The 23,162-nt window shown below is 48.4% G+C and overlaps 8 protein-coding genes across 8 annotated transcripts; 3 read left to right on the forward strand and 5 right to left on the reverse strand.

Annotated features, from left to right (window-relative positions):
* Positions 1–679: 679 nt before the first annotated feature.
* EV420DRAFT_1541339 (uncharacterized protein) lies at positions 680–3,446 on the reverse strand. Its single transcript, XM_060473113.1, has 12 exons — positions 3,344–3,446; positions 3,052–3,282; positions 2,907–2,994; positions 2,718–2,854; positions 2,469–2,659; positions 2,104–2,419; positions 2,038–2,047; positions 1,678–1,978; positions 1,574–1,628; positions 914–1,521; positions 775–858; positions 680–726 (listed from the first exon to the last, which is right to left on the reverse strand). The coding sequence occupies exons 2-10, from the start codon at positions 3,184–3,186 to the stop codon at positions 1,141–1,143; spliced, it is 1,614 nt and encodes a 537-aa protein (XP_060331176.1). The 5' UTR covers positions 3,187–3,282; positions 3,344–3,446; the 3' UTR covers positions 680–726; positions 775–858; positions 914–1,140.
* On the forward strand, positions 708–1,059 carry EV420DRAFT_1642637 (uncharacterized protein; the record flags this gene model as incomplete). The annotated part of the gene is made up of 3 exons (XM_060477397.1): positions 708–723; positions 772–858; positions 914–1,059. The coding sequence occupies 3 exons, from the start codon at positions 708–710 to the stop codon at positions 1,057–1,059; spliced, it is 249 nt and encodes an 82-aa protein (XP_060331177.1).
* A 1,330-nt stretch (positions 3,447–4,776) lies between the features above and the next one.
* EV420DRAFT_1541347 (trehalose 6-phosphate phosphatase) lies at positions 4,777–8,538 on the reverse strand. Its single transcript, XM_060473114.1, has 13 exons — positions 7,798–8,538; positions 7,474–7,743; positions 7,222–7,423; positions 7,059–7,170; positions 6,825–7,003; positions 6,561–6,774; positions 6,259–6,504; positions 5,911–6,201; positions 5,776–5,852; positions 5,652–5,719; positions 5,551–5,600; positions 5,428–5,499; positions 4,777–5,371 (listed from the first exon to the last, which is right to left on the reverse strand). Exons 1-13 carry the CDS (start codon positions 8,402–8,404, stop codon positions 5,081–5,083), a joined length of 2,679 nt encoding a protein of 892 aa, XP_060331178.1. The 5' UTR covers positions 8,405–8,538; the 3' UTR covers positions 4,777–5,080.
* Positions 8,539–9,278: 740 nt separating this feature from the next.
* On the reverse strand, positions 9,279–12,009 carry EV420DRAFT_1541356 (uncharacterized protein). Its single transcript, XM_060473115.1, has 12 exons — positions 11,695–12,009; positions 11,571–11,635; positions 11,223–11,517; positions 10,901–10,961; positions 10,756–10,849; positions 10,543–10,704; positions 10,341–10,494; positions 10,240–10,289; positions 9,883–10,185; positions 9,680–9,830; positions 9,582–9,620; positions 9,279–9,532 (listed from the first exon to the last, which is right to left on the reverse strand). The coding sequence occupies exons 1-12, from the start codon at positions 11,915–11,917 to the stop codon at positions 9,450–9,452; spliced, it is 1,680 nt and encodes a 559-aa protein (XP_060331179.1). The 5' UTR covers positions 11,918–12,009; the 3' UTR covers positions 9,279–9,449.
* Positions 12,010–13,850, reverse strand: EV420DRAFT_1334127 (uncharacterized protein; the record flags this gene model as incomplete). The annotated part of the gene is made up of 5 exons (XM_060468846.1): positions 12,010–12,410; positions 12,460–12,887; positions 12,943–13,394; positions 13,445–13,592; positions 13,640–13,850. 5 exons carry the CDS (start codon positions 13,848–13,850, stop codon positions 12,231–12,233), a joined length of 1,419 nt encoding a protein of 472 aa, XP_060331180.1. The 3' UTR covers positions 12,010–12,230.
* A 393-nt stretch (positions 13,851–14,243) lies between these two features.
* On the reverse strand, positions 14,244–16,197 carry EV420DRAFT_1620577 (rab-GTPase-TBC domain-containing protein; the record flags this gene model as incomplete). Its single annotated transcript, XM_060475585.1, has 8 exons — positions 14,244–14,637; positions 14,659–15,215; positions 15,269–15,410; positions 15,461–15,517; positions 15,568–15,704; positions 15,755–15,846; positions 15,900–16,027; positions 16,079–16,197. 8 exons carry the CDS (start codon positions 16,195–16,197, stop codon positions 14,244–14,246), a joined length of 1,626 nt encoding a protein of 541 aa, XP_060331181.1.
* A 377-nt stretch (positions 16,198–16,574) lies between these two features.
* On the forward strand, positions 16,575–19,350 carry EV420DRAFT_1541370 (uncharacterized protein). The gene is made up of 10 exons (XM_060473116.1): positions 16,575–16,802; positions 16,850–17,075; positions 17,237–17,624; positions 17,675–17,819; positions 17,870–18,104; positions 18,157–18,368; positions 18,422–18,684; positions 18,742–18,808; positions 18,857–18,991; positions 19,044–19,350. The coding sequence occupies exons 1-10, from the start codon at positions 16,605–16,607 to the stop codon at positions 19,257–19,259; spliced, it is 2,085 nt and encodes a 694-aa protein (XP_060331182.1). The 5' UTR covers positions 16,575–16,604; the 3' UTR covers positions 19,260–19,350.
* A 121-nt stretch (positions 19,351–19,471) lies between these two features.
* On the forward strand, positions 19,472–22,276 carry EV420DRAFT_1541376 (NAD-aldehyde dehydrogenase). Its single transcript, XM_060473117.1, has 16 exons — positions 19,472–19,828; positions 19,880–20,043; positions 20,099–20,291; positions 20,341–20,490; positions 20,542–20,566; positions 20,617–20,696; positions 20,751–20,920; positions 20,977–21,180; positions 21,231–21,305; positions 21,356–21,411; positions 21,461–21,520; positions 21,580–21,618; positions 21,673–21,692; positions 21,745–21,797; positions 21,850–21,889; positions 21,942–22,276. Exons 1-16 carry the CDS (start codon positions 19,787–19,789, stop codon positions 22,101–22,103), a joined length of 1,533 nt encoding a protein of 510 aa, XP_060331183.1. The 5' UTR covers positions 19,472–19,786; the 3' UTR covers positions 22,104–22,276.
* Positions 22,277–23,162: the final 886 nt, after the last annotated feature.

Here is a 23,162-nt window from a genome sequence, read left to right on the forward strand (position 1 = left end):
AAAGCATGCTTAAAGGACATGCAATCCGCCTAATCCAGCCTTTGTTCCGGTCGGGACCCTTGTACGCCAAACCAATCACAAAGGCATCACACGCCGCCAGTTCCTTCTGTGGCTTGCCTCAGCCATCTCGCAAGATAAGCCCAGTAACGAAATGCTCAATGTGCTAAGCAGATCTTGCGTCAGCAGTGATTCGGACGCCGATGAATCAGCTACATACCTTGCCCGGCCGGGGCTCTAGATCTTGCCAGGAAGTTATCTTAACCCGACAAGAAGTGACTTGCTATAGCAACAGAACATGGGCTTCGAGACCTCAAACGACGTGCTTGGGAGAATGGGACCACCGGGGCGCGGCGCCAGAGTGTGGTGTGAACAAAGCGCCGCAAAGGCAGTAAAGAGATCCATCTCTTCTTGCGTCTCGTAAGACACCTCGGACGCCGACGGATCGACAGGAAGGAGAAGCAGCGAGTCTCTTCAACGAATTCCAGCCGGCAGCATCAACCCTCGCTTTCAAATGGGTCTTTGGGTAATCGATACAACCAGTGACCTTCGCGTGACTACAAAATAGAAGCCGGAGACTAGAATATTCAGACCTTACTCGCAAATTTGGACCAAAGGACCAGTACGGAACGAGTATTGCAGCTTGGAGTCGGCTGGGTGATAGAAGGGAACCAAGGTTGGTCGCACAGCCACGGGATCGGTCTTGTAAGATGGCGGCCATGTCAGGTACTTACCCTTCTCTTACCCGTCTCCATTCCACTAATTTGTGTCTAGAACTCTCCGTATTCAGCACGGACCGTACCGTTCTATCCACAGCGGGCACAAATACTGTTCAAGTCGAAAAACTGCCTCCTGAGACCAGTAAGCATTTCTTGAATCATAATTTGCAGCGCTTCTGACGTATATCTATATGTAGCTCAACATTTCGACCGTGACCCAGAAACTAACAAGCTGCTCTGGTTTGCTTCGGCCCCCATGAATGTAACGTCAGCTCCGACTCCAAAGTATAGTCTGGCATATCTGCATTTCCTGTCAATGAAGCGAAGAAAGGACTCAGCGTGATTCTGACAGAAAGAGAGTAAATTCTAAAAGAATCTCTATAATACACAAAGTCCAATACAATAAAGATAATACAAGATATCTCTAGATGAAATACGCCAGCGTTATAGCACAAATACATAAAAATGAGAGGGAAGCATGTAATTGCTTGCTCGTAGCATCATTACTCCCCGGACTTGTACTTCCTAGCCCATCTAGCACAGCATGATGCCCATTAGACGTCGCCAGAACAGCAGGATCTACAGTAGCCGTGTTGTGCAGCTTTGTCACAGCCGTTGTAGAAAATGTCTGCGCTTCTCCTTCTCCTTCTGATTCGCTGAGTGCATCGTCCGTCAAGAACACCAGCGCGAAACCCGGTGCCGGGACATATATAGAACAGATGTTTCCGCTCTGATCACAGGCAATGGTTTGTATGTCCTCTTCTCCTTGAATCCGACCGTCAGAGGCAAAGTTGTCACCAAAGGTCTGTCATAACGGTCACCTGAGAACACCCCGAATCGGAAAGAATTCCGCTTACCTGTCCTGCCCATGTATAGTTACCCTTTTGAGATACGGATGATGCTCTAAAGTATCTGCCAATAGATTAGGAATCGACTTACGTTCCCGCAACAAGGTACTCACTTCACTTTGACTTGAGCCGGCGTTCCGCTGGGTTGTCCAGTGTCTCCGCCCCCGATAGCAAAGGTAGCATAATAATCATGGCCACCCGAGGAATCAGTGATGAAGTTGAATAAGGCAAGACGAACAGGTGTGGCTTGCTCGTATACTGCGTATCCCGGTGTGTATATATTACCACCGTTCGCACCAATGTCCAACACTTGCGATGCATTGGATGGGCCAAGAACTTCTGCCATAATCAAAGCGGAATAATAGATGGGTCCAACCGTCCACTGATGATATGTTGATTCATTTGTTGGCGGAGCTAGCGTGCGTGACACGGTCAGTCGTCGACGCCGATGACAGAAAACATAAACGGCGTACCTGTGAAAGGCTATGAAAAGAAATGAGCTCATGATAATGGAATATATAGAAGGAATGGAGACGTACATTGTAGTAAACTGTTTGTCCACCCGTATGCATCAAAACTCCCGAAAAGTTGGCGTGAGCCAATTGCAGGGCATAATCAAGGCCCCATAGCGCTGCTCCGAAAGAATCACTGATGCCCGGAAAGCCCCCACAGGATGCAGTGTTAGTTTCGAACATGATCAATTGTTTCCCTTTACTTTGGGCATAAGCTGTCGAGTTCAAATAGTTCGCAACCAGGTTCACGCTGGAACTATGATCCAGATAGAACGGGAACATCTGCTGAGGATCAACTGCGCTGCCTTCGTCAAATGTGGCAGCGCAATTATCTTGTGGATACCTTTTGATAGCACGTGAGTGCAAGACCTTGGCACTCGATTTAATCTCACCTTTCAAACGCGAGGTATGCAAGGTTGTCAGAATATGCGTCGACGAAGCCGGTGTTCCAGACATCCTGTTGGGACCATTGGTCTGCAGTATTTGGTCCAATAAGAAGGCGTCGGTTTATATCGTTTTCCGACCCGCTCATCGCTGCTATCAAATCGCTAAATTCTCCAAAGTAGTCGTATTGGTTGTACGTCTAATAAGAAACACGTATGAGAAGAGAAGAGATCCATCCGAAAAAGAGGTAAACCTACCTCAGGACGGTGACCATGAGCCACATAGAAATCGGGTTCGTTAGCAGCCTGGATACCGAGAAGAGATTCTCCTAGAATTTCTTGGCCTGCGACGGCTATTGACAGGTCGAAAGGCGTGGTTTGGAAGAATGGGATGCCTACGACAGAGCTTTATGGACCGTACAAAAACCGTAAGACTGAAAGGTATACCAATGAACCAATGAACGTTAACCAATGACGAAATGTTTGCCATCATATAAAGAAGATCTGGCGTGAACACAAGCGGTGGAGTTTGAGTCTGAAAGTATAGGTCGCATTAGTTGGTCCTTTGCGCGGCAAAGTGACACCATCTTACAGGATTCGTGACTTGGCTCAAGTCCTTTTCCAGGATCCTGCCATCGGACAATTCGGGAACCAGTTTTGCGGTCTCTTGTGTATTTCCACCGACACGTATTCGTACACCGCCAGACCTTTCTTGTAGGTTTGCCATAAGGTTCAAGAATGGAACTTGTAACAGCGACCTTAACCGAAATTAACAAGGACAATAATATTGTTTGCGCAATTGGTCCCTACGAGTTTTTTCCGACTGGATGGTTGCAATAAGTTTAATGAAGGAGAAAAACCTTGATTCGTTATTGTTCACTCACGAACTTGATTCGCTACCGACATTTCGATTGAAAACCCAAAGAACTGGCCAGGCTGTGGAATCGATGCCCCTGGAGTACCCCCATTAACAAGCTGGATAAAAAACGCGGTAGCAGGGGCAGGGTCGGGTGGCGGTGGCGGGTCCAGCACAAGAGGCGTGTAAGCATTGAGGCCAGTGTACACTGAGGGATCCGCAGAGGTCGTTGCAAAGGGTTCTTGGCCAAGGATGTAGTGAATTGTGACTTGAGATCGTACGACCCCAGCCAGGAAGGCCAGGAAGAGGAAACGCATGGAAGAGGCTCAAAGGGAGGAGAGAGAAGAAGTGAAAGGGTATTTATGGGTGAATGGTGATCATAGGTTGGAGTTTCTTTGTACAAGTGGGGTTAGCCGGAGAAGATGCGAAGCAAAGCAAGCTAATTCCCACACCCAGGCCAATGTAACTGGTCAACAAATGCCGAGTGCGCTTCGTGCACGCGGAAACGACGAGCGTGAGTACTCTTTGCTGTAGAACATCTGGCCCCACAAACACGCCTGTTGTTGGCGTAGCAACCGAAAGGCTTAGCATCCACAATGCTTGTGGACCAGGTTGGGGGACAAGACGGTAAAATTTCTAAAGCATGATGTATAGAGTGATGTCCAAGTCGTGGTGATTGTGAACGTGACGGTCCTCTTGTATGTACACAGTGAGCAGTGGGACCTTCAGACCTATGAATTACGTGGCGTTATCAGAATCAACATTGGAAGATGATGGACTTATCCGAGTTACGATAGAGATCATTAAATATGTTAGGCCAGAGCTGCAAAATTTACCAAGACCTGCGCGGTTATCTCAACTCTTACATACGTCCAGGTTCAAATAAGTTATGGGCGCTAATGTCCATGACCGTGATTGCCAAGCTGTTTTCGCAACTTCGAATTCCCGGTGGTGCAACCGCGTCAAAACCTCATACTGCAACAAGCGCTTGATGGATAGAGAAGAGGCACAGCCTTTGATTACACCTGTGCTGGCATGAGAAAATGCTCGCCACAGTTGCATTCTGTCCGCTCGAGTGGCACAAGGATGTCAGCCTGATAAAGCTCCTACAGTCAATCTGCCAGGCAAGCTTTTCATGGAAAGTCCGCGATAACCGTGTTCGCGTCTTCTGATCATTCGTCGGCCTCTTTACTGCCTGTAAGGGAAGCAATGAGAACAACCGAGATATTGAGCCGCAGTTCAGCTTACTTCAACAAGTCCCCGAACGCGTCAGCATAAGGCGGGGCAGGTGAGACACGGCATGGTGACCGTCGCCAAAGGACTTTTCAGCGAATATTTGAGCAAGCTGCATTCATGCTGAGTTGAAATAAGAATGAAACGAAGAGTGGTAACACACAGCCACCCGACGCAATTTCCGACACGGGGAGACCGGTCGGAACGCGAGTCCCGACCCGACAACTTTCCACAAGAATAGAGGTATTCAAATACCATTCTGACGACCTTTGACATACCAAGGCGTTGGAGATCAAACCATTGTTCAAATTTCATACAAACTAACTGCAGCTGTGTTCAAAGTCTACTCTCTAGATGTTGAAGACATAATACATGTTTACAAAGAAACCAGAGCGTCCATTCTATATATCATTTCTCTTGGTGCGTATATCTTTCCGTGAGTAAACCTAACCAATAACTTATTAACCCATCCAGCAATATAATACTAAGGTCTATAAAGTAAAGTGAGGGAAAGGAAAACGAAGCGTTGGTATTACAAATAGCTCCTGGAGCTCTTCTCGTCTTCCACGATCTCAAGCATGTGTTCGACAATTTCCTGCGGTGTAGTGACGTGCCAGCTGGCAAGAGTGCGCTTGCTGCTGTGGCCAACGGCGGTGGTGAAAATGGCATCAGGAGCAATAGCGAGCTGAACCGGAGGTGTATTTTTGGCCTCGGGGTCGATTAGAGTCACCGACAAAGGTGCCTCCAAGACAGTAGTCGTGACAGGTGTGCTGCCGTTGCTCGAAGGGAAGAGATTCAAGGCTCGGAACATGTCCTCGTCCGTCTGAAATCATGGTTTAGACCGATACCAGCATATACAAGACAAATGTAAGGACTGACCTTATCATCACCAGCGCAGAAGATGAATTCGGCGTCAGGATTATAATACAAGATCCGTTTCACAATTTCACCCTGATTAGAATGTTAATTGCTGAGGTACTTCGGTCGATAATCAACACTTACCTTATTGACAGCTATCGGTCGAACCTCCAGGTTTTTCTTGCCCACAAGAACTACGAACAATGGTCACTGAAAGCCAACTCGAAACTAGTAAGGCTCAATACCTTCTATAGGTCGCTTGTGTGCAAGATTGTTCTCCAAAAGATCTTGACATTGCCGACATTGGAATTGCCTGATGTGAAAGTTCTGGTTAGATAAATATTGCGATGATGTTGCGATGTAGCTTACCCCCATTCTGGATCAGTGGACCGGTAATGCCATGTGATAGAGCTCTTTTTGACTTCGATCTGGCTGCCTGTAGTCCGCTAAAGATACGCAGCAATAAGAAACGAGTCTAACAGTCCACAAGACGCAACTCCTAACCTCGGTATAGTACTTGAAGATCTCGTGGACTTCTGCCATCCAGCTCATATCGAGCGACTGTGTAAAGTTCACCCATTCCTTATGTCCAGGCTCGCGTACGAACCCTCCATGCTCAGCAGAAAATCCGAGCTTCCTGAAATGGCCCAAATGTTGATCTAGAAACTCGCCGTCACGTCCAGATATGATATATACTACATTGTTGGGATCATCACAGAGCTTCGCCAGCGCCTGAAGCGTCTGTTCAGACGGAGTAGCCATACTGGGAATTTTGACAATCGGTGCGAGGGTTCCCTATAGAAATCAGGATGTGTCAGTTGACGCCCGACATAGGTCGTGACAGTTACCTACATCGTAGTCAAAGAGGAAAAGCCTCTTCTTCGCCATCCGGTATTTTGATTGCAAAATCTCCTTCGGGATGTATGGAGTCATCTTGGCGGTGTTGGTAGAGTTCATTTGACTGAGCATCATCTTGACAAGGACAGCCGCCCAGGTGTGCGAAGTATGGGTAGTGACAACTTTGTGAAGCTTTACATGTCTTTGAAGTTTCTCCGCTTCGCCCATCAAAAGTCCTTTATTGATAGCGGCGGCGACGTCCTGGCAATATTAGACATTAGCGGGCGTAAATCAGATACCAAAATCTGATCACTGACTCCGAGATTCCACGGATTGACCTGCAATGCTTCGGACATATGCTTGCTGATACCCATGAATTCGCTGAGTACGCTCGGACTGTGCTTTGTCTTTTCTTGCGCTATGACAAATTCCATCGACGTCGTGTTCATCCCGTCACGCAAGGGCGTGATGACCGCGAGGTCCGCCACAGACAACAGAGCGTAAAATTCGTCTTTTTTGAGCGTTTGGTGGCTAAAAATAGGGGTCAGGGCAGAACAAACCGACCGAATAGTAGGACAAACTAGTGGTGCACGGGGATAAAATCAAGGCTGCCGTATTCCCCGTTGATATGTGCCACCAGCTCGCTGACCTGCCGCTCCAGTTTCGGGGAGTCCGTCAACGCAGGCGACGTCACTTGAATCATCACGACATTACCGATCCACTCGGGGTAGTCTTGGAGAAGTTTTTCAAATGCACGGAGCTGCCAGACAACGATAAGTGATAATATTGAGATTTTGACTGGTGTATGCAGGCACCTTTTGAAGGACGCCCTTTACGACATCAAGCTTATCGCGTCCTACGATGATTTTTTTACCTTCGTAGAGCGTTTGCAGAGCCTCTAGCTTCGGCGGAATGCCCGGTCGTTGTCTATACAAAAGTCAAACGCGATACGCAGCAATGGAAGCGAAGAAAACATACATGTCCCTCGCAACGCGCTCCGCATCGATACCGACAGGGCAATGCATTACCGAGGTAACATGACCCTCAACATCGATACCGCGGTGAGTCGTCTCGTAACCACAGACACGGATGCAAGTGGAGATGAAGTGCCGGGAGTAGGAATAAGTCTGGAAACAGACTAAGTTCGCACCCAGCATTCCGTCGAGGATTTCTTTCCGTCCTTGAAAGCAAATTAATAACAAATCGCCGTTAGAAGGTCGAATGACTCACTCGGCAGACATCGGTAAACTTCACTGCTTGGGAAGGGTGTATGAACAAAGAGACCAAGTACCGCGTCCGGGATAAGCTCTCTAATGAGTCTAGGGAGTAGTAGGAGGTGATAGTCGTGAACCCATATGAGGTCGCCCGGTCTATAGACTTCAGATATGCGCCGGGCAAATGCGGCGTTCGCGGCTGCATAAGCCGGATAATGAGAGTCGGCAGAGGCGTATTCAGTCGCTACATCTTGCCAAAGAAGATAATGGAATAACGGCCATAGAACTGAGAGGGGGTATCAGATTATTGTAGGAATAGAAAATTGGGATATATGCCCACTTTGCTTGCAATATCCATCGTAGTGCCCGTGGGCGACCTTGTCGTCCAACCAGACGGGCACGTATACCGTCTTCTTGTCATCGTCAGGGTCTGACTCCTTTGGTTGGTACGTCCTCAGGGCTTCGTCAAGTGCCTTCTTATCGGATTCTGATATGGTGTTCTCTGAAATATGTTCGTTGGGCGCCGGAGAGTAAATGTCACCGGTCCAACCGACAATGAGCTGTTCGTGAGTCGCTGCTAGAGAACGAATGCCCGAAATCATGGCAGCATGACCATACCGCGGCGCCAGCGTCCATGCAGAGCATCCCTTCGAGTCAGCTTCCCGCGCGGCGGTCGCATTCGGTGCCTCTGTAGAAGGGCTTTCAGGAACCTCTGCTGCTTTGGTAGGTGGGGTAGCTGGAGGGCTCAGCACGCCCGCACGGTTGGTCAAGGTCGCAACTACGGGAAGATAGTGACAGACGTGGATGATACGGCCCGACAATTCGATTCCATTGGCGCGGTGCTGAGCCTCTAGAACACGGACATGTTTGCGAACGTCGTCAAGGGAGATGTCGTCGCCAGCACGGGTGTAAGGCTCGGTGAAGCTGTCCATGGTTGAGAACACCATTGTGGGCTATAGGGAAAAAGGAAGGAAAAGAAAATCTAAGGTATAAGTATGAAGATCAAAGTGTAAAGTTTCAAAAGGTGCAGACCTCCTCAATCATTAATGGCATCGTCCAAATTTGGGAATTTACGTAAAATCAGAATCCGGACCGAAAAAGAAATGACTCCCGTTACTGACGGTGACATCACCACGTACCGTAGCACGTCTCGTGCATGCAACGATTGGTTCTGTCCCTGCTTCCCAAAACGTTCGCCTGAAATATCTCCGAGAAGGAACCGGCCGGCCTTTTTGTACCAATATTCAGCTTTTTAATCCCACCGAGGTCTCAGTCGGGGCCCCGCTCGTGCAGCTGTAACCCAGGATGGAGAGCCGTGGTGTTTATTTTTCCTCTTATTCTATACCGATGTATTTATCGAACTGTATGCAATCATCAGTATCAGTCTCGGCGATATTCTAGATGCACTTCCGTTTGTATTTCAGCGTATGCGGGGAGTTCCAGATCAACGGCATGGATTAATGCCCGTCAGGTTGAGGAAGTTGATGTACCAGACCAAGGGCAGATGAATTGCTTCTACGGGCTGGGATACTTCATGTCCGAAAGATAAGTCCTTCGTTGAATGGTAGGCAAAGTACGAAGCAGCCTATGTATGGTCCGTGGTACGTCGATTCAAGCGACGAAACCAGTGTTAAGGATAGTTCATCTGAATGGACCCTAAAACAGATGGCTCTAGGTCTAGGCGTCCAAGACCAACAGTTCCTCGTGAATTCACACAGGTGCACGTTTACCAGGCGATTCCCAAGATAGACTGAACATCAAACTCGATGACCCGCGACATTGACACATCCACATGAATTCAATCAGAGATCGCACATCTTTCTCTTGTCGAATTCCTTGCTTTATTCGTCGAAAGGTGCAAAGTACACATAAATTGATCTGATGATAAGTACAACGGAAAGGCTTTGCCACGGAACGAAAAGGCTACATGCGTCAAGTCAATTTCAGTAAAGTAAGGTAAAAGAAATGAGGAGGGTGCACTATTCAAATATTTTACTCTGCTTGCATAGGAACCACCTGACCACCTTTCGCAGCAGTGGGGGTGAATGTGTGCCAGCGGTCATTGTATCGGACATCTTTAATAGTTATTAGCAGATTCGTTGATCAATGAAAACAGGCGCTTACCCAATGGGCGTCCCCCATACATGTAGTGCTGGAATTTTGCTAAAGAAAACAGAGCATCAGACCTATTACTACAGGTAGAGCACAGTGATACTACGTACCAATAGCAGTCTCGGCTTCAGCAACTTGGGCAAATTGAACAACGCCGGACCCTTTCGAGCGCGTCCCATCAGTCAGAATTTCAGCCAACTCAACCTGACCCGTGGTCTCGAAAAGTTCGACAAGATCTTCGTTGGCAGTAGACCATGGAAGCTAAATAGGAACAGATCAGATAGTGTGCCGACACGCAGATTTCACAACATACATTTCGAACCATGATCTGCTGACTGGGCTCTGGCTCGGGACCATAACTGCCCTGGAAGCCGCCCACACCTCCACTATATCCGCTGCTGTTGTATCCATCCATCCTCAACCCTCCGCCTTGAGCCTGCTGTTGATCGGGACCAGAATAATCAGCGTAAATATCCCGGTTAAAGTCACGACCTCCGCCTGAGAAGCCTGCCCCACGTAGTCCACCGCGGAATCCTCTCATTCCACGAAGACCGCGCGGAGCGCCACGTAAGCCTCCTCGGAAGCCACCTGGTCCTGATAATCCGGCAAAGCGATCCTAAAGCCCAAACCTCAGAAGTGGACGAAACAGGTAGAAGTGACGTAGCCTCACCTCTCTGACTTCAAGAGCACGCCCGTACCAGTCAAAACCGTGGTACATGCCTACAATGGGTCTTATGTGTTCACGTCACACAACAAAACGATAGTACGTACTGATTGCATTCTGTGCATCTTTCTGTGTCTCAAAAACCACAGTCCCGGATCCTTTCGGGCGACCATCTGCTCCAATGTTGATATCAGCTCTGACTATATTACCGGCGGTGCGGAAGAGATCTTTCAGATCCTGCCAGCCAGCTTGGTAGGGAAGCTATCGCGTTTATTAGCAGACGTACACTTAACCCGTCAACGCACTTACATTTCCGACATAGAGTTGGTTACCCGGGTTATTGTGAGTGCCAAAGTAATTGTGTGAAGGAGGACGCGGAGGCGGTGCAGCATTCAAACCTTGCCCAGCCATTGCCATACCAATTTTGCCGGGGACCGGAGTTGCGCCGAATCGTGCCTCGTTCTCGCGATCCTAAGTCATAGGTATTGGTTACATGCCATGAACCAGGGAGGAAAAACATACCTCTCGAATAAAAACGGGCCGTCCCAGCAACGGCATCTCTGAAAGTTCCCGGATGGATCGTTGTGAATCTTCTTGAGAGGCAAACTCGACAATTCTAAGCAAGTACCCGTTAATATAGAACATCTTGACAGACTTGAAGACTTACCCGCAGCCCTTGGATACTCCAGTTGGCGTAACGAGTACTTCGGCGAATAGGACCTCACCAGCTGCCAACCCCAAAAGAAAACTCCCATCAATATCCTCTCGACTCAAACCATTCCATCAAGGAGAAAAAACTGAAAACATGCCCATCCTCCTCGCTAGCTCGTCAGAAGAAAAAGACCCCTCCTCAAATGCAAACGGCAGGTTCAGGCCATATCTCTAAGCACCAAAGCGCCAGGGATGACAGGCCAATATGCATGCTCCCTGCCTCTGCCTCTCTTCTCGCTTAAAAAAAATCGAAGAAACTTGAGATATCCCCCACCCACCTCCCCTCATGAATTCCATCAGGTCCCTGTACTTGACGTCGTAACTAAGGTTGCCGACGTAGACCCGGTTTTCTCTCTTGCTGATTTTGGCAAATTCGACGGCTTCCTCATGGTCCGCATTCATAGGACCACCTAAGGAACGAGCAAATGGCTCTGCAGCTTTACGGTCTCGGCTGCGGGAACGGCTCCTGGAGCGGCTGCGAGACCGCGAACCTGACCTCGAGCGACGAGAACGTCGCCTGGGAGAAGCTGACCTACGCCGAGAGCGAGAGGTGGACCGCGAACGCTTGCGGCGCTAGCATAACCAGTAAGTACGTGGCGCATATCATTGGTAGTTACGGTGCTCACATCGCCATTGCGCCTTTCCTCAGGCTCCCAGTGGTCGCCATGACCGCCCCCTCTCCGGGAGCGACCTTGACGATAATGCGCAGCCTCAGCACATTGAATAATCCCCAACGGATAGAAAACGCACCAGAATCTCGTCTTTCGCGGTCCCTATCCTTGTCGCGATCTCTTCTGCTCTCTCTGTCTCTTTCGCGGTCCCGGTCGCGATCCCGGTCTCTGTCTTTATCGCGGTCAAAATCACGGTCCCTCTCCCTGTCACGGTCTCTTTCGCGGTCTCTGTCCCTGTCCCTACCACTGCTGTTCGATGGCTTGTCATCGACTTCGTCTTTGTTCTTCATATCCACGTCCATTTTGAGGGAGAGTCTTGACGAGAAAAGGGGAAGAAGGGTGAGTCAAACACAAGGATTTTTTCCGGTCCCCTCTGTCGGTCCCTCAATCGGATTTCTAATCGGACTTTGAAAATCGTGGCGTTCCGCCCCCACATGATGCAATGACGACGAGTCAGTTAAGCTCGTTCTGACCAATGAGTACGACTACCACTATTTTGCCTCGTCTTCTGCACCAGATAAACCAAGGCGAGTGCGCTGCGATTAATTACTTACAAGTCCAATTTCTGTAAAAATTCTATGACTCCTGTACTTTTGTTGTCCATACATACTGGATCTACGCGGGACGTTGATTACCTTCATCTGAGCGCTTGACTATGACGGCTCCTGTCATAATAGACGAGAATGCAAGCATCAAGGTGCATGCAGTAAGAACTGCATATCGTGCCGATGAGACGCCCGTTAACAGGGAGACTACGACAAATACATTCAAGGGTACACGGAACAACGCAGACAACTAGAAGCCCTCGATAAGCTCTACCTTCACGCTCGGGAAAATGTCTTACCGTAGCTCTGTGTTCATTCGTGATGAGAGACCCCCGAAGCGTTCCTTGCACAGGATAATACATGCCGACGCAGGCCTCGAACGTGCAGAACGCCCAGAAGCGAATTTTCTCGTCCTGGAAAGAAACGCTAACCGCCAATGCTAGTGCACTGACAGCGCTAACCATACTGCTGAGCTTAGCATGTGTTGTCAATGGAGAGTCTACCGATCCTACAGTGGGGGAGGGTGGGGGAGAATGAGAGACGATGGCCGTGTATAACAAGGACCCAAGCATCATTGACAACATGAAGGACGAAAATATGTAGCCCAAGGGAAGAATTTCGGGTGATGTGGAGGCTTCCTGTAACGAGGGCACCCAGAGAAAGACGAACAAATACATAGAACCCTCAAAGCATGTTTGGGTCAGGCCGAGGGTGAGAAGTAGCGAGTCTAGAAATAGAAGCTTAAGAATTTAACCAAGTGATAGTAGCCCTAGCATACTGACCATGTTGAACAATGCTCCACGCTTCTCTCAACCGCGTGGTTTGAAAGATATCCCAGCCATCATCTGTTGTGCCGCCTCCACCACCATAATTCTCTATCCACGATACTCGCATGAGACCCCATGCAAGCATCAGCAAAGCCCCACTTGCTATAAATGGAGACGCGAAAGAGCTGGAAATGGAAACGATCTCGTTACTGACAACTCCCGCCCCCGTGGCGACAAAACCATTCAGTAAGGTTGCTCGGCCCATGATGACAGATATGCCCGACTGGGGGAGCATGAGAGACGTGGAGGCAGACACCAACCAGGACTCAAACACAGAAAACAGGATAGATGTCGATATCCCACCGAGAATACGACCGAACAGGAGAATCGGCAGCCATGGCACAAGAATAAACACGCAAGACAGCGCGTAGGTGATGCAAAATAAGAGGCATATTCTCTTCCGCCCGCTATATAAATGATCAGTTTTAGCGTCGGACAAAACCGATCGAGCGCGTACTGTTGGTCAGCATAAACACCGACGAAAGGCGCTGCCAGGCCGGCCGAAATGAAACCTGTCACGAAGAGAATGGCAACTATCCGCTCAGGGAAACCGTATTGCTCTCGATACAATGAGTACACGTATGGTCCTTGGAGCCAATCCGCTCCTGTCACAAATGAAGCGCGCGTTCCGTGAATGGATTTGAAAACTCACCCATCACAACCCCGTAGACCACCAGATACTGCTTGGTCAAAGTCGCGAGGGATTTTGACTCACTATTAGTTGGCATACCCTGCTCAAGAGAATCATCCGCGGCCATTGACTGCTTGCTTGTTTTCCGCCGCGACACATGGCGGTCAATGAGGAGCGAAAGCAGACAAAAGCCAGTTAGAACGACTAGCTGTTGCTCATAGAACCCGGACATGGCTCGAGGCAGACTTGGCTTGACTGTTGAAAGCAAGCCTGTGCATGGCTGTATTGCAATTGATGCAGGACAACAGGACCGATCAAATCGTGGCGTGTTATGGAGAGACGGCGAATTCTAAATTCTGGTAAGGAAGCAAATTTACGCACATGGGAACATTCCTCATGTCTCCACGGACTTGCACTTGATTGCTTTCATTTTCGTTAGATGTCATTGATATGAAGCAACGTTGGAGCACAGAATCTATACGGAATTTCCAATATTTATATAAATCTTCCATAGTACTTTGAAGTTGTCGTCGCGTTCTGATGTCTCCTAAATTATCTGCAGGGAAGTCAAATATTCACAGCCATTGACATATGACAAAAACAGCAAAACAAATTGCACCTGGATCTACGACGTGTCGCCCATGTGCAATATCTTGTTCCCAGCGCCTATAAGAAATCCTCCAGCCCAGCCTCCCAACCTTTTCCAGTCCCTGTGAAAGTGGAAGTTCGTATGCCGCCCCTCTCCGTAGACGATACCACTCCGCACTCCATACACAGCCATAGCAACTCCTAGCGCTAGCACAGCGCCTGTAATCATTGTTTTGCGGTCTCTGAGTCTGAATCTCCGTCGTCGCTTTATGGGGTGCTTATGCCGCGTGCCTTGCCGCATTTCCTTCTGATCGCCATCTTCCTCCTTGTCCACATAGGGATAAACAACGAGCTGAGGATACTCAACCATTCGCTCTGCCGAATCGTCGCTCGGTAGATCAGCGGGGGAGGAGGACCACGTAAATATGACACTTTGTGGACCCATGATAGACGACAGTGCGAGTGAGGGATGTGAAGGAGGGTACGTTTCGTAAAGATGATCCGCCTGTAGTAAAAGCGACGTTAAAGTTATAGATGGCTTTTGAAGGGCGTGTCTGGATGATTCAGGGTGAAGATAGCTGGGAGGCGGTGAAGGTGTCCGTGAGGGAGATACCTCATCCTTCGAATCCGACGAAGAGACTTGGGAGGTCGAAATTGTTTCCTCCTGTACTTCGCTTTCAACGACATCCTTCACGTTATTGCCAGACGGCTCCATGTATCCATCATCCTCTATCTTGATTTCTATAGGAATGGAGGACAGCTCCTCACAATGCTCCTGCTTGGCGAAGGATCCCGACAACTCGTCGCCAACAGATGATTGGGAGTCAGGCTGTTCCTGCTCTAAAGACACCACAGAACTCGTGACATCCTCTTCTGTTTTCACGACACTTTCCTCAAATGAGGGAGATTCGTCTGTTATGTTGGGCAATCCACTAAGAACTGAATGTATCATGCCCTCTTCGTCTTCTTCCTCCAGACATCGTATCTCGTCTTTACGCGACAGAAGAATCTGGTGAGAGAAATCAATACATAAATATTTTTGCTCTCGTCAATTGAGCTCACCGCAGTGGCCAGATAGACAGTTACAATCGGTGGACGACATAGTAAGTAGTCGAAAACGTGCTGTATCAGTTGTAATGTCGGCATGTCGTGAGAAAAAAGAGTGATTAAGTTGGACAAGGCGTAGAAGGGAAGAGGTGAGTTTCTGTAGGGTAACATAAGTACAGAAGCATATCGATGGATACAGAGACGCACCTTTCTAATAGCTCCGCATAATTGCAGTCCACTAGTCGCAAAAGCTTCTGGGTCACACTGGGTTGACGACGTCAGTACGATAACACGCTTGACGTGGTCCGACTCACCGAAGAAGCCCAAGTATTGGCTCCAAACCATGACCCATGGAATCGCGCACTCGATGCAAACTCATCTTTTCAGCGCAAGAAAACTGAATTTCCGGGGGTAAAGTTAAAAATAAGACGGAGATAATATCATGGTATCCCTATCATTCGAGTCAGAAGAGCAGGGCGGGGATCCTCGTGATGTGCTTGCCTGGAAGTAATTCAACTTTGGTCGCTTGCGAAATATAGCTACCAGCAGTCGGTTGAGCTCTGCCTGAAGTGATTCCTTGTCGTCTCTAGTATCTTGAGTCCAGATGAGCAACTGTTGCGGGTGAACAACACGCATGGTGGTTCACCTACTGGATACAGCACAAAACTTCGGTCGGTATCCAGGCGAATTTGGCGTTCATCGGCGTGGCCTGGCAGCTCATCAAAAACAGAGAGATCCTGGTTCGCTCCATCCTGAACATTGAGTAGCTTTGGCCTTGACGAGATGTGTTAGATTGAGAAGTGGAGTCAATGAAGGATAATGCACCATAGCTTTATCCGGTCCTCTCCAAATCCTCCGGGAAACAGACTGGCTTTTCTCAGGGTATCCCAATCAATTTCTTCGGGAACTTCTTGCTTCTCTACTATGCTGGTTGGTTCAGACATGAGGGAACATCATGGTGAGCAAAGGGTAACGGGGCCTTTAAGAGGCAGTACTTTCGCACGATCGGAAAGAACCGGAATCTCCTCTAGCGTTCATATGTGTAATCTGGTACAAGGAGTCAAGTCAAGACATGGACAAGTAAAACGGAACTGCGGCATAATGGGCAAGGCCAAGGAAAATGTGGAACAGCCGGAGGTGTTATTTCGCCTACATACGGAGTGAATCACTTTTCGAGGAACCCATTTTGTCTCGGTAAGAATGCAGAGTTAAAAAGTTTACGCGAGGTCGGAAGGATACTAGGGATAGTTGAAGGATTCGCATCCTCAAAGGACTTCAAATTCAATGTCAAGGTGAAAGAAGGTAGAACGTCTTACGTAATGCCCCCTCTTTCCCCTTGACCGTCACGGTCATGCCTCATTCCACGTCTACATTTCCCCGTTCTGGCGTCCTCGTTCTCGGGGAACATGCTGTCCATTCTCTAGTACCATCTAGACTCATATCTCAGGCAGAATCTCTTCTCGACAGTCACCGAATAGAGGATGCAGTGGACATAGCCGATCAGCAGCGGAAGAAACTGCACAGTAACATCTCCGTGGATGAAGACGAGGTGCGTCGCTGTCGACTCAGTAGTATATTTCACCTCACCTTCTGTAGGTAGAAGAACTACGCTACGTATACCAACGAATAGGATTCCAATGTTTCGCCGAAACTCTCTTCGAAGACGCGGGCAAGAATTTCTTCGAAGGAGAACTGGATCCGCGACTTCTTGTTAGTTACTACCCCGACCTACGCGGATCTCTTTTTTCTTTGCAAGACTCTATCGATGTCTTTGCCGGCGTTGCGGAGCGTATGCCAGCAGAATCTTCTGTTGATGATATCAGTAAGTTCGTTATTTATGATATTCAGCCCAGAGCGAATGCCTTGCGTCGACACAGCTCAATGTGTCGCGCACATCCTTCACTTAATATACCACTCCCCTCTTCTTGGCATATTATCTCCCGTTGACTCTTTGCCCGTTCCTATATGGGAACTGATTCTTAGTTGTTGCCAATCTAGTCAGGAATTATTCACCACATCTATCACCCAACACACGGACCGCTACCCCTACGGTGGAACTCCGAAAGATTCTCGTAATGGCTGCTCATGAAATGCTACAAGTCTTTCTGAACAAGTGCTATCATCGACGTAAGATCGAGCCGGAATATGCGAACAAGTGGAAGGACACGTTTGCTGTTGTCGATACTGTTCTGGTCAAGCTATACGCGCAACTCAAAAACAGGAAGGAACTGTACACGTTGGTTCAGGAAACAAACTACATAGTTCTCGATGAGATCGAACCAGTGTTGAGGAACGCGGGACAGTACAACGCTCTCTGCATGCTCTACAGGCAATCAAAAGATGACAAGAAGCTCCTTGAAGTCTGGGCAAAGTGGGTATTCCATTGTTGTATGTGCCCTTATCTGACGTGTCTTTTTGCAGACTAATTGAGGGTGAATGGAAAGACGACGATATAACAGACCCACTTTCCGATATGATAACCCTTCTCACGGAAAAGAAAGACCGACAACTGATACAACAATGGGGAATCTGGTTAACCAAGATTGACCCAGAACAGGGACTGAAGGTATACCCTATCGCCATTGCTCATCCTGCATGCACTCATGTTGATGGCAGCTGCTCACTTCCCAAAATACTTCAAAACGGCGGGAGAAGCTAGAAGACGACTCTGCCCTGTTAAAGCAAATCTCTGAAGCCAATCCTGCAGCCGGTTCGCAGTATCTTGAGCATCTCGTGCTACAGAAACGAACCCCTTCGCGCGCCCTTCACGAACAGTTTGCAACTGCTCTGGTCGACCAGTTACTTTCTCATGTCTCCCAAGACGCCGTATCCAAGCTATGGCGGGCCAAAGGTAGGCTGAATTCTTCAGTAGAGCTAATAGCTGCAAGCTAACGGAACCCTAGCATCCTCTTTTGCGTCAAGTCGCAGCGAATCTACTGTGTCTTTCTTTTCCTACTTTGTCTCAACAACGCCCGATTCCGATCACAAGCGCGCGCGAATAAAGAACGCTTTGTTCCTCCAAGGGTCGGCAATGTACGATTTCCAAAGCATCAGAGACAAGCTAGCTCCGCACCAGAAGCTTCTCAAACTTGAGATGGCGATTATTGAAGGCAAGGTGAGGTTCTTCTTTCACGGCATTTTCTTCTCACCCTGACATCTATCGTTTAGCTAGGGAATCATCGTGCAGCGCTGTCTATTTTAATACACGATCTACATGACTCGAATTCTGCCGAGGTATATTGTGCCCTGGGAGGCGAGGTGATTCCCAGCAAGGCGGCGCTATTCGCTGTTGAGAATACCGTTGGCCTGCAACCGTGGACATCAGCGAGCTGGTTTGTGAAACCGAATAACGGAACAAAACCAAAAGCTGCGGACGAAGAGCTCAAACGAAATTTACTGAAGATTCTGCTAGAAGTTTATGTAACTGCCCAGTAAGAAGCGTTCGTATCCTTTGAGGTCGCCGTCACGCTGACTGCCTTATGATTCAGGGATCCAAATAGAAGTCGTACGGCACGCTTGCTCGACTCGCAAGCTGTTAACCTGGATGTTGTTGATGCAAGTATCTGGACATGTTTGTAGTTCCATTTGCTCACTTTTGTATAGGTTATTCCCCTCGTTCCACCAGACTGGCCTCTCAATACCATGTCTTCCTTCCTGGCTCGCTCTTTCCGAAGAACGCTACATCAGCGTCACGAAGGCCAGATCATCAAGACTATAAGCGCCGCCCAAAACCTCGAAGTTTGTGTTTATTTCCTGTCGAATCAAAGATTATTCTCACCCTACTGAACAGGTGAAAGAAAAGTCATGGCTCATACTTCGCGAAGAGGGAATGGTGGTGGAAGAACTATTAGAGGATGATGATCAAGATGATTTGGATTCTGGATATGTTGACGAGAAGTCGGCTTTGCAGGTTACGCTTGGCCCCGCAGCAGATTCGGGACAAGGGGAGAAGTTTTTGAATGGTGGGCACCAACATTCTTGGGACGATACTGTAGATATTGGATAATGTGTATATTTAATGTTTCACACAAAGGGATCTGATGGGATCTGATGAGCTGATGTGACTCTTGAGTATTGGAGTTGTGTGTTCATCCCGTATTCGTCGCAATGTACATTTAGAAGAGGTGCCTGAACATCACCCCATAAGTTCGCTCAATACATTTCGAATCAGTCCCCATTACCTGCGCATCAGGAGATTATTTATATTCGTCGACGGTGGTACGAATTCGTGCGAGCGTGCACGGCCCTATAATTTAGGCTCATTTTTCGGCAATGAGTTTTGTGCGTGCTAGGGTCAACGCAGCCAATAGAATCATCTGGATCTACACTCTCGAACTCGGAAAGGCGGATGAATCCCGAATTATCGACTGCTTTCCTAGAAAGATTTATCACGGTTGGACGGCAAGACAAAGATAAATCCGGACACAGAGATGTAAATCAATTAGTCACGGTATCTTTTTATCACGTTGATGAGACCTGGTATATAATATCCTCAGCCTGCGTCAGCACTCACCGTCTTCCCGCCGCTTCCCAATGTCGAAACTCAACTATACTCCTGTCGACGAGATTGACAAGGTAAAAAGGTTTTCCCACCGCTGTCATGATCACTTCCGCTAACCATATTAGATCCATGCAGAGTTATCAAATACCTTCAAGTCAGCCAAGGTCCAGCCAATAGCATATCGAAAATACGTTCTGCTCCAGCTTGGATACCTCTTGAAGGACAATGTCGCCAGGTTCGAGGATGCGCTGATGGCAGACCTGGGCAAGCCAAAGATTGAGGTTACACTGTGCGTCGTGGTCTAGTGCGGTTCGAACCTTGAACGTCACTGACACTCCAACTAGTACTGAAATTGGACCCTCGATATCTGAAATCAAGGATGCGTACTCGAACGTCGAGAAATGGGCCAAACCAGAGAAACCTGGATTCTCTATGAACTACACGCCCATGCGACGCGTCATTTACAAGCAGGGAAAGGGCATTGTGCTCATTATCAGTCCTTTCAACTACCCTATTAACATGTCTTTTGGGCCTATCGTACGCCTCTTGCCTGTTTACTGTGCAACCCGTTTACACTGATGTACAGGCGTCTGCAATTGCTGCCGGTAATACCGTCGTGTTCAAACCTTCCGAGCAGACCCCGGCCACGTCTTCTTTGTTTGAAGAGCTGTTCCCCAAGTATGTCGACCCTTCGGTCATCCGCGTTGTTAATGGTGGGGTCGCGGAGACAACCAAGGTACATATCTACGATTGCGCACCATTTTTGGTCTGACGAGCAACTTCATAGCTCTTAGAACACTCATGGGGACACAGTATGTCTATGTTTTCATTCGAGGATGATCCGTACTGACCACGGTCCCAGTATTGTTCACCGGAAGTGGACGTGTTGGACGTATAATCGCGTCTGCTGCGGGAAAAACCCTGACTCCCGTCACCCTCGAGGTGTGTCTAGCAAGTAAAACCCTGGGCCAAGTTTTGACGATGCTTTTCCTGCAGCTTGGTGGGAAATCGCCCGTGTTTATTGACCCAAAATGCGACCTTCCAGTGGCAGCGCGTCGTATATTATGGGGCAAGAATGTGAACGCCGGTCAGAGCTGCGTTGCGCCCGACTACATCCTGGTTCCAAAAGATTTCCAAGACAAAGTTGTTGAAGCACTTAAAGCTACGTGCGTGCTACTCACCTGCCGGGTGAACCTTGCACACGCTGACTTTATTCAACCAGCCACGATTCGTTTTATCCTACTCCCGAGGATGAAGCAAACTCTATCGGCAAGCTTGTCTCGCCACAAGCGTACAACAGGATTTCCAACTTGTTAAAGTCGACGAAAGGAACCATTGCTTTTGGTGGTAAACTCGATGAAGCTACAAGGTATATTCAGCCAACCGTTGTAAAGGATGTTTCATTCGACGATCCTCTTATGTCTGAGTAAGTGCCTTGGTCTCACTTCTTTGCCTCGTTATCAATACTTTGTGCAGAGAATTGTTCGGTCCTGTTCTACCGATCGTACCCGTTGACAACATTGACGAGGCTATCGACTTTGTCAATGCCCAGTAAGTATCGTAGATGCACTTTCTGCACGTATTCTGATTGTCACGTCTAGCGACCATCCCTTGGCTCTTTACGTGTTCACCCAGGATAGCGAAATCAAGACGAAGAGTTTGAGAATCTTTCCTCTATACCGAGGGCTTACTGACCAGTCGTCTAGTTATCAACAGCACTCAAAGTGGAGCCGTTTGCATGAATGAAACAATGACTCATGTTGCAGGTGCGTACCATTATTCTTATGCTTTCTTCTCGTTGATTGATTATTCGGTCGATTTTCAGCGGAGGGCCTACCTTTTGGCGGTGTCGGTCCTAGTGGTAGTACGTACATTCACATTGCTACAATGTTTAAGCTCTAATCATTCTTGCCATCAGGTGGACATCACAACGGCAAGGTAAGAAGAATCTGCTTCTGCATCAAGCTCCTCAGACCCTCTCCTGCACCAGTTTGGCTTTAACACATTTACGCACACACGTGCGTCGCTGGACCCTCCTGGGTGGTACGATCCTCACTTTCTTCGGAAACTAATAGTTCGTTGATCTCTTTCTTAGGCTCGACAGAATTCTATCGTCTCGCTACCCTCCTTACACCGTATGCCCTTTGCCATTGCTCTGTTCATGACACCTACTCAATACTCCAACAGGACAAGAAGCTGAAGGCTATAAGCTGGTTGTTCCCTACGTTACCCGCACGACCGACAGGTCCACCAGCACCTACGGAGGACCGATCCTTTACGAAATGGTTCCTGTTTGCTTTAGCTACTGTTTTTGCAGGATTGCTAACCAAGAGGAAGATTTCGGCCTGAATACTGTAACATCCGTTCTACGGCAAATAGCATAGCCGTCCGATGTACTTGGATCATAATTTATGCTTTGTGGATGCCTATACACTTCTCGTAACTGATGTTGACATTTTCGTGGTGGCCTGCGGCTGTCCATGACCGAGAGCTTGCGATTTTCCGAGTCGGATTTCTTGAGGTATACATTTCTGGACCACGATGGGCCAAGTACGCCCTTGAGAATACAATTCCGATGTCAAGTAAAGAGCGAGAGAAGTCTAGTTCGAATTCGATCAATGCAATGCAATTAAACAATCTTTATCTATGCTACACGTCATAAGTTTCCGTTCCGTTCCATCATGTACATCGTCGTGCAAAGGCGCTTCTCCGAATTCGCCTATCCGATTCGCATCCCCCCCTTCACGCGACTTGCACCGTCGGCACCATCGGAACTGCAAGACCAGTCGTTCGCACCCCCGTTCTCCCCCTCCAACTAAGTTCCTCCGCAACTTTATTGCCCTTCCTCCGATTTGACCGTTCCGACTTGGGCCTCCCTGGCTGCCTGCGAGTATTCGCCTTCTTCTCATGACTGTGCCGCGGTGGCTTCCAGCCTAGCCCCTTGACAATCTCCGGAAAACGATCATGGAGCATGGTCTTTGCGTCACATGAGATGTCTGCGAGATAAGAGTGATGTCCGATGTTCAGGAGCTCGGTGATGTTGTATATCGGTAGACGTGAAGTTGAGTCTGGAGGCCATGTGTTAGATGGCTGTGTATGCGTTGAAGCAGAAGGGTTGTATCACTCACTGGTTGACTCTGGAGTAGTGGCACGCGAGGTGGAAGAGCTCCTGCTTGCAACACGTTTGTGAATGGGGACATACAGACCAGAGGACGACGACATGGAAGAGGACGAGAATGAAGACTCTGATGAAGGGGAGGAAGCTCGCGATGAGGGGATATCAAGGGGGGCGACGGGCGACATTATATATACACTGGGAGAACAAAGGATGAAGGTCGATGCACTGTAGAGTGGAAACCAGTGGGAGGATAACAAAAGAGCGAAAACAAGAAGTCATTTTATAATGCT

The sequence above is a fragment of the Desarmillaria tabescens genome (genome assembly GCF_030435595.1).
Source record: "Desarmillaria tabescens strain CCBAS 213 chromosome Unknown EV420scaffold_16, whole genome shotgun sequence".
Taxonomy (NCBI): Eukaryota; Fungi; Basidiomycota; class Agaricomycetes; order Agaricales; family Physalacriaceae; genus Desarmillaria; species Desarmillaria tabescens.

Coding starts and splice junctions, on each gene's coding strand:
- EV420DRAFT_1541339 (XM_060473113.1), bottom strand. CDS start 3,186: ATGGCAAACCTACAAGAAAGGTCTGGCGGTGTACGAATACGTGTCGGT. Junction 2,420..2,468: donor GCATACCTCGCGTTTGAAAG/GTGAGATTAAAT, acceptor TGCTATCAAAAG/GTATCCACAAGATAATTGCG. Junction 1,629..1,677: donor CCGGCTCAAGTCAAAGTGAA/GTGAGTACCTTG, acceptor ATCTATTGGCAG/ATACTTTAGAGCATCATCCG.
- EV420DRAFT_1541347 (XM_060473114.1), bottom strand. CDS start 8,404: ATGGTGTTCTCAACCATGGACAGCTTCACCGAGCCTTACACCCGTGCT. Junction 6,505..6,560: donor TCAATCCGTGGAATCTCGGA/GTCAGTGATCAG, acceptor TAATATTGCCAG/GACGTCGCCGCCGCTATCAA. Junction 5,601..5,651: donor ACACAAGCGACCTATAGAAG/GTATTGAGCCTT, acceptor CATTGTTCGTAG/TTCTTGTGGGCAAGAAAAAC.
- EV420DRAFT_1541356 (XM_060473115.1), bottom strand. CDS start 11,917: ATGGACGTGGATATGAAGAACAAAGACGAAGTCGATGACAAGCCATCG. Junction 11,518..11,570: donor AGGAAAGGCGCAATGGCGAT/GTGAGCACCGTA, acceptor TGGTTATGCTAG/CGCCGCAAGCGTTCGCGGTC. Junction 9,831..9,882: donor AGCAGATCATGGTTCGAAAT/GTATGTTGTGAA, acceptor GTTCCTATTTAG/CTTCCATGGTCTACTGCCAA.
- EV420DRAFT_1541370 (XM_060473116.1), top strand. CDS start 16,605: ATGCCTCATTCCACGTCTACATTTCCCCGTTCTGGCGTCCTCGTTCTC. Junction 16,803..16,849: donor TCTCCGTGGATGAAGACGAG/GTGCGTCGCTGT, acceptor CACCTTCTGTAG/GTAGAAGAACTACGCTACGT. Junction 18,992..19,043: donor GCGCCGCCCAAAACCTCGAA/GTTTGTGTTTAT, acceptor CCTACTGAACAG/GTGAAAGAAAAGTCATGGCT.
- EV420DRAFT_1541376 (XM_060473117.1), top strand. CDS start 19,787: ATGTCGAAACTCAACTATACTCCTGTCGACGAGATTGACAAG. Junction 20,567..20,616: donor AGAACACTCATGGGGACACA/GTATGTCTATGT, acceptor CCACGGTCCCAG/TATTGTTCACCGGAAGTGGA. Junction 20,697..20,750: donor TGACTCCCGTCACCCTCGAG/GTGTGTCTAGCA, acceptor CTTTTCCTGCAG/CTTGGTGGGAAATCGCCCGT.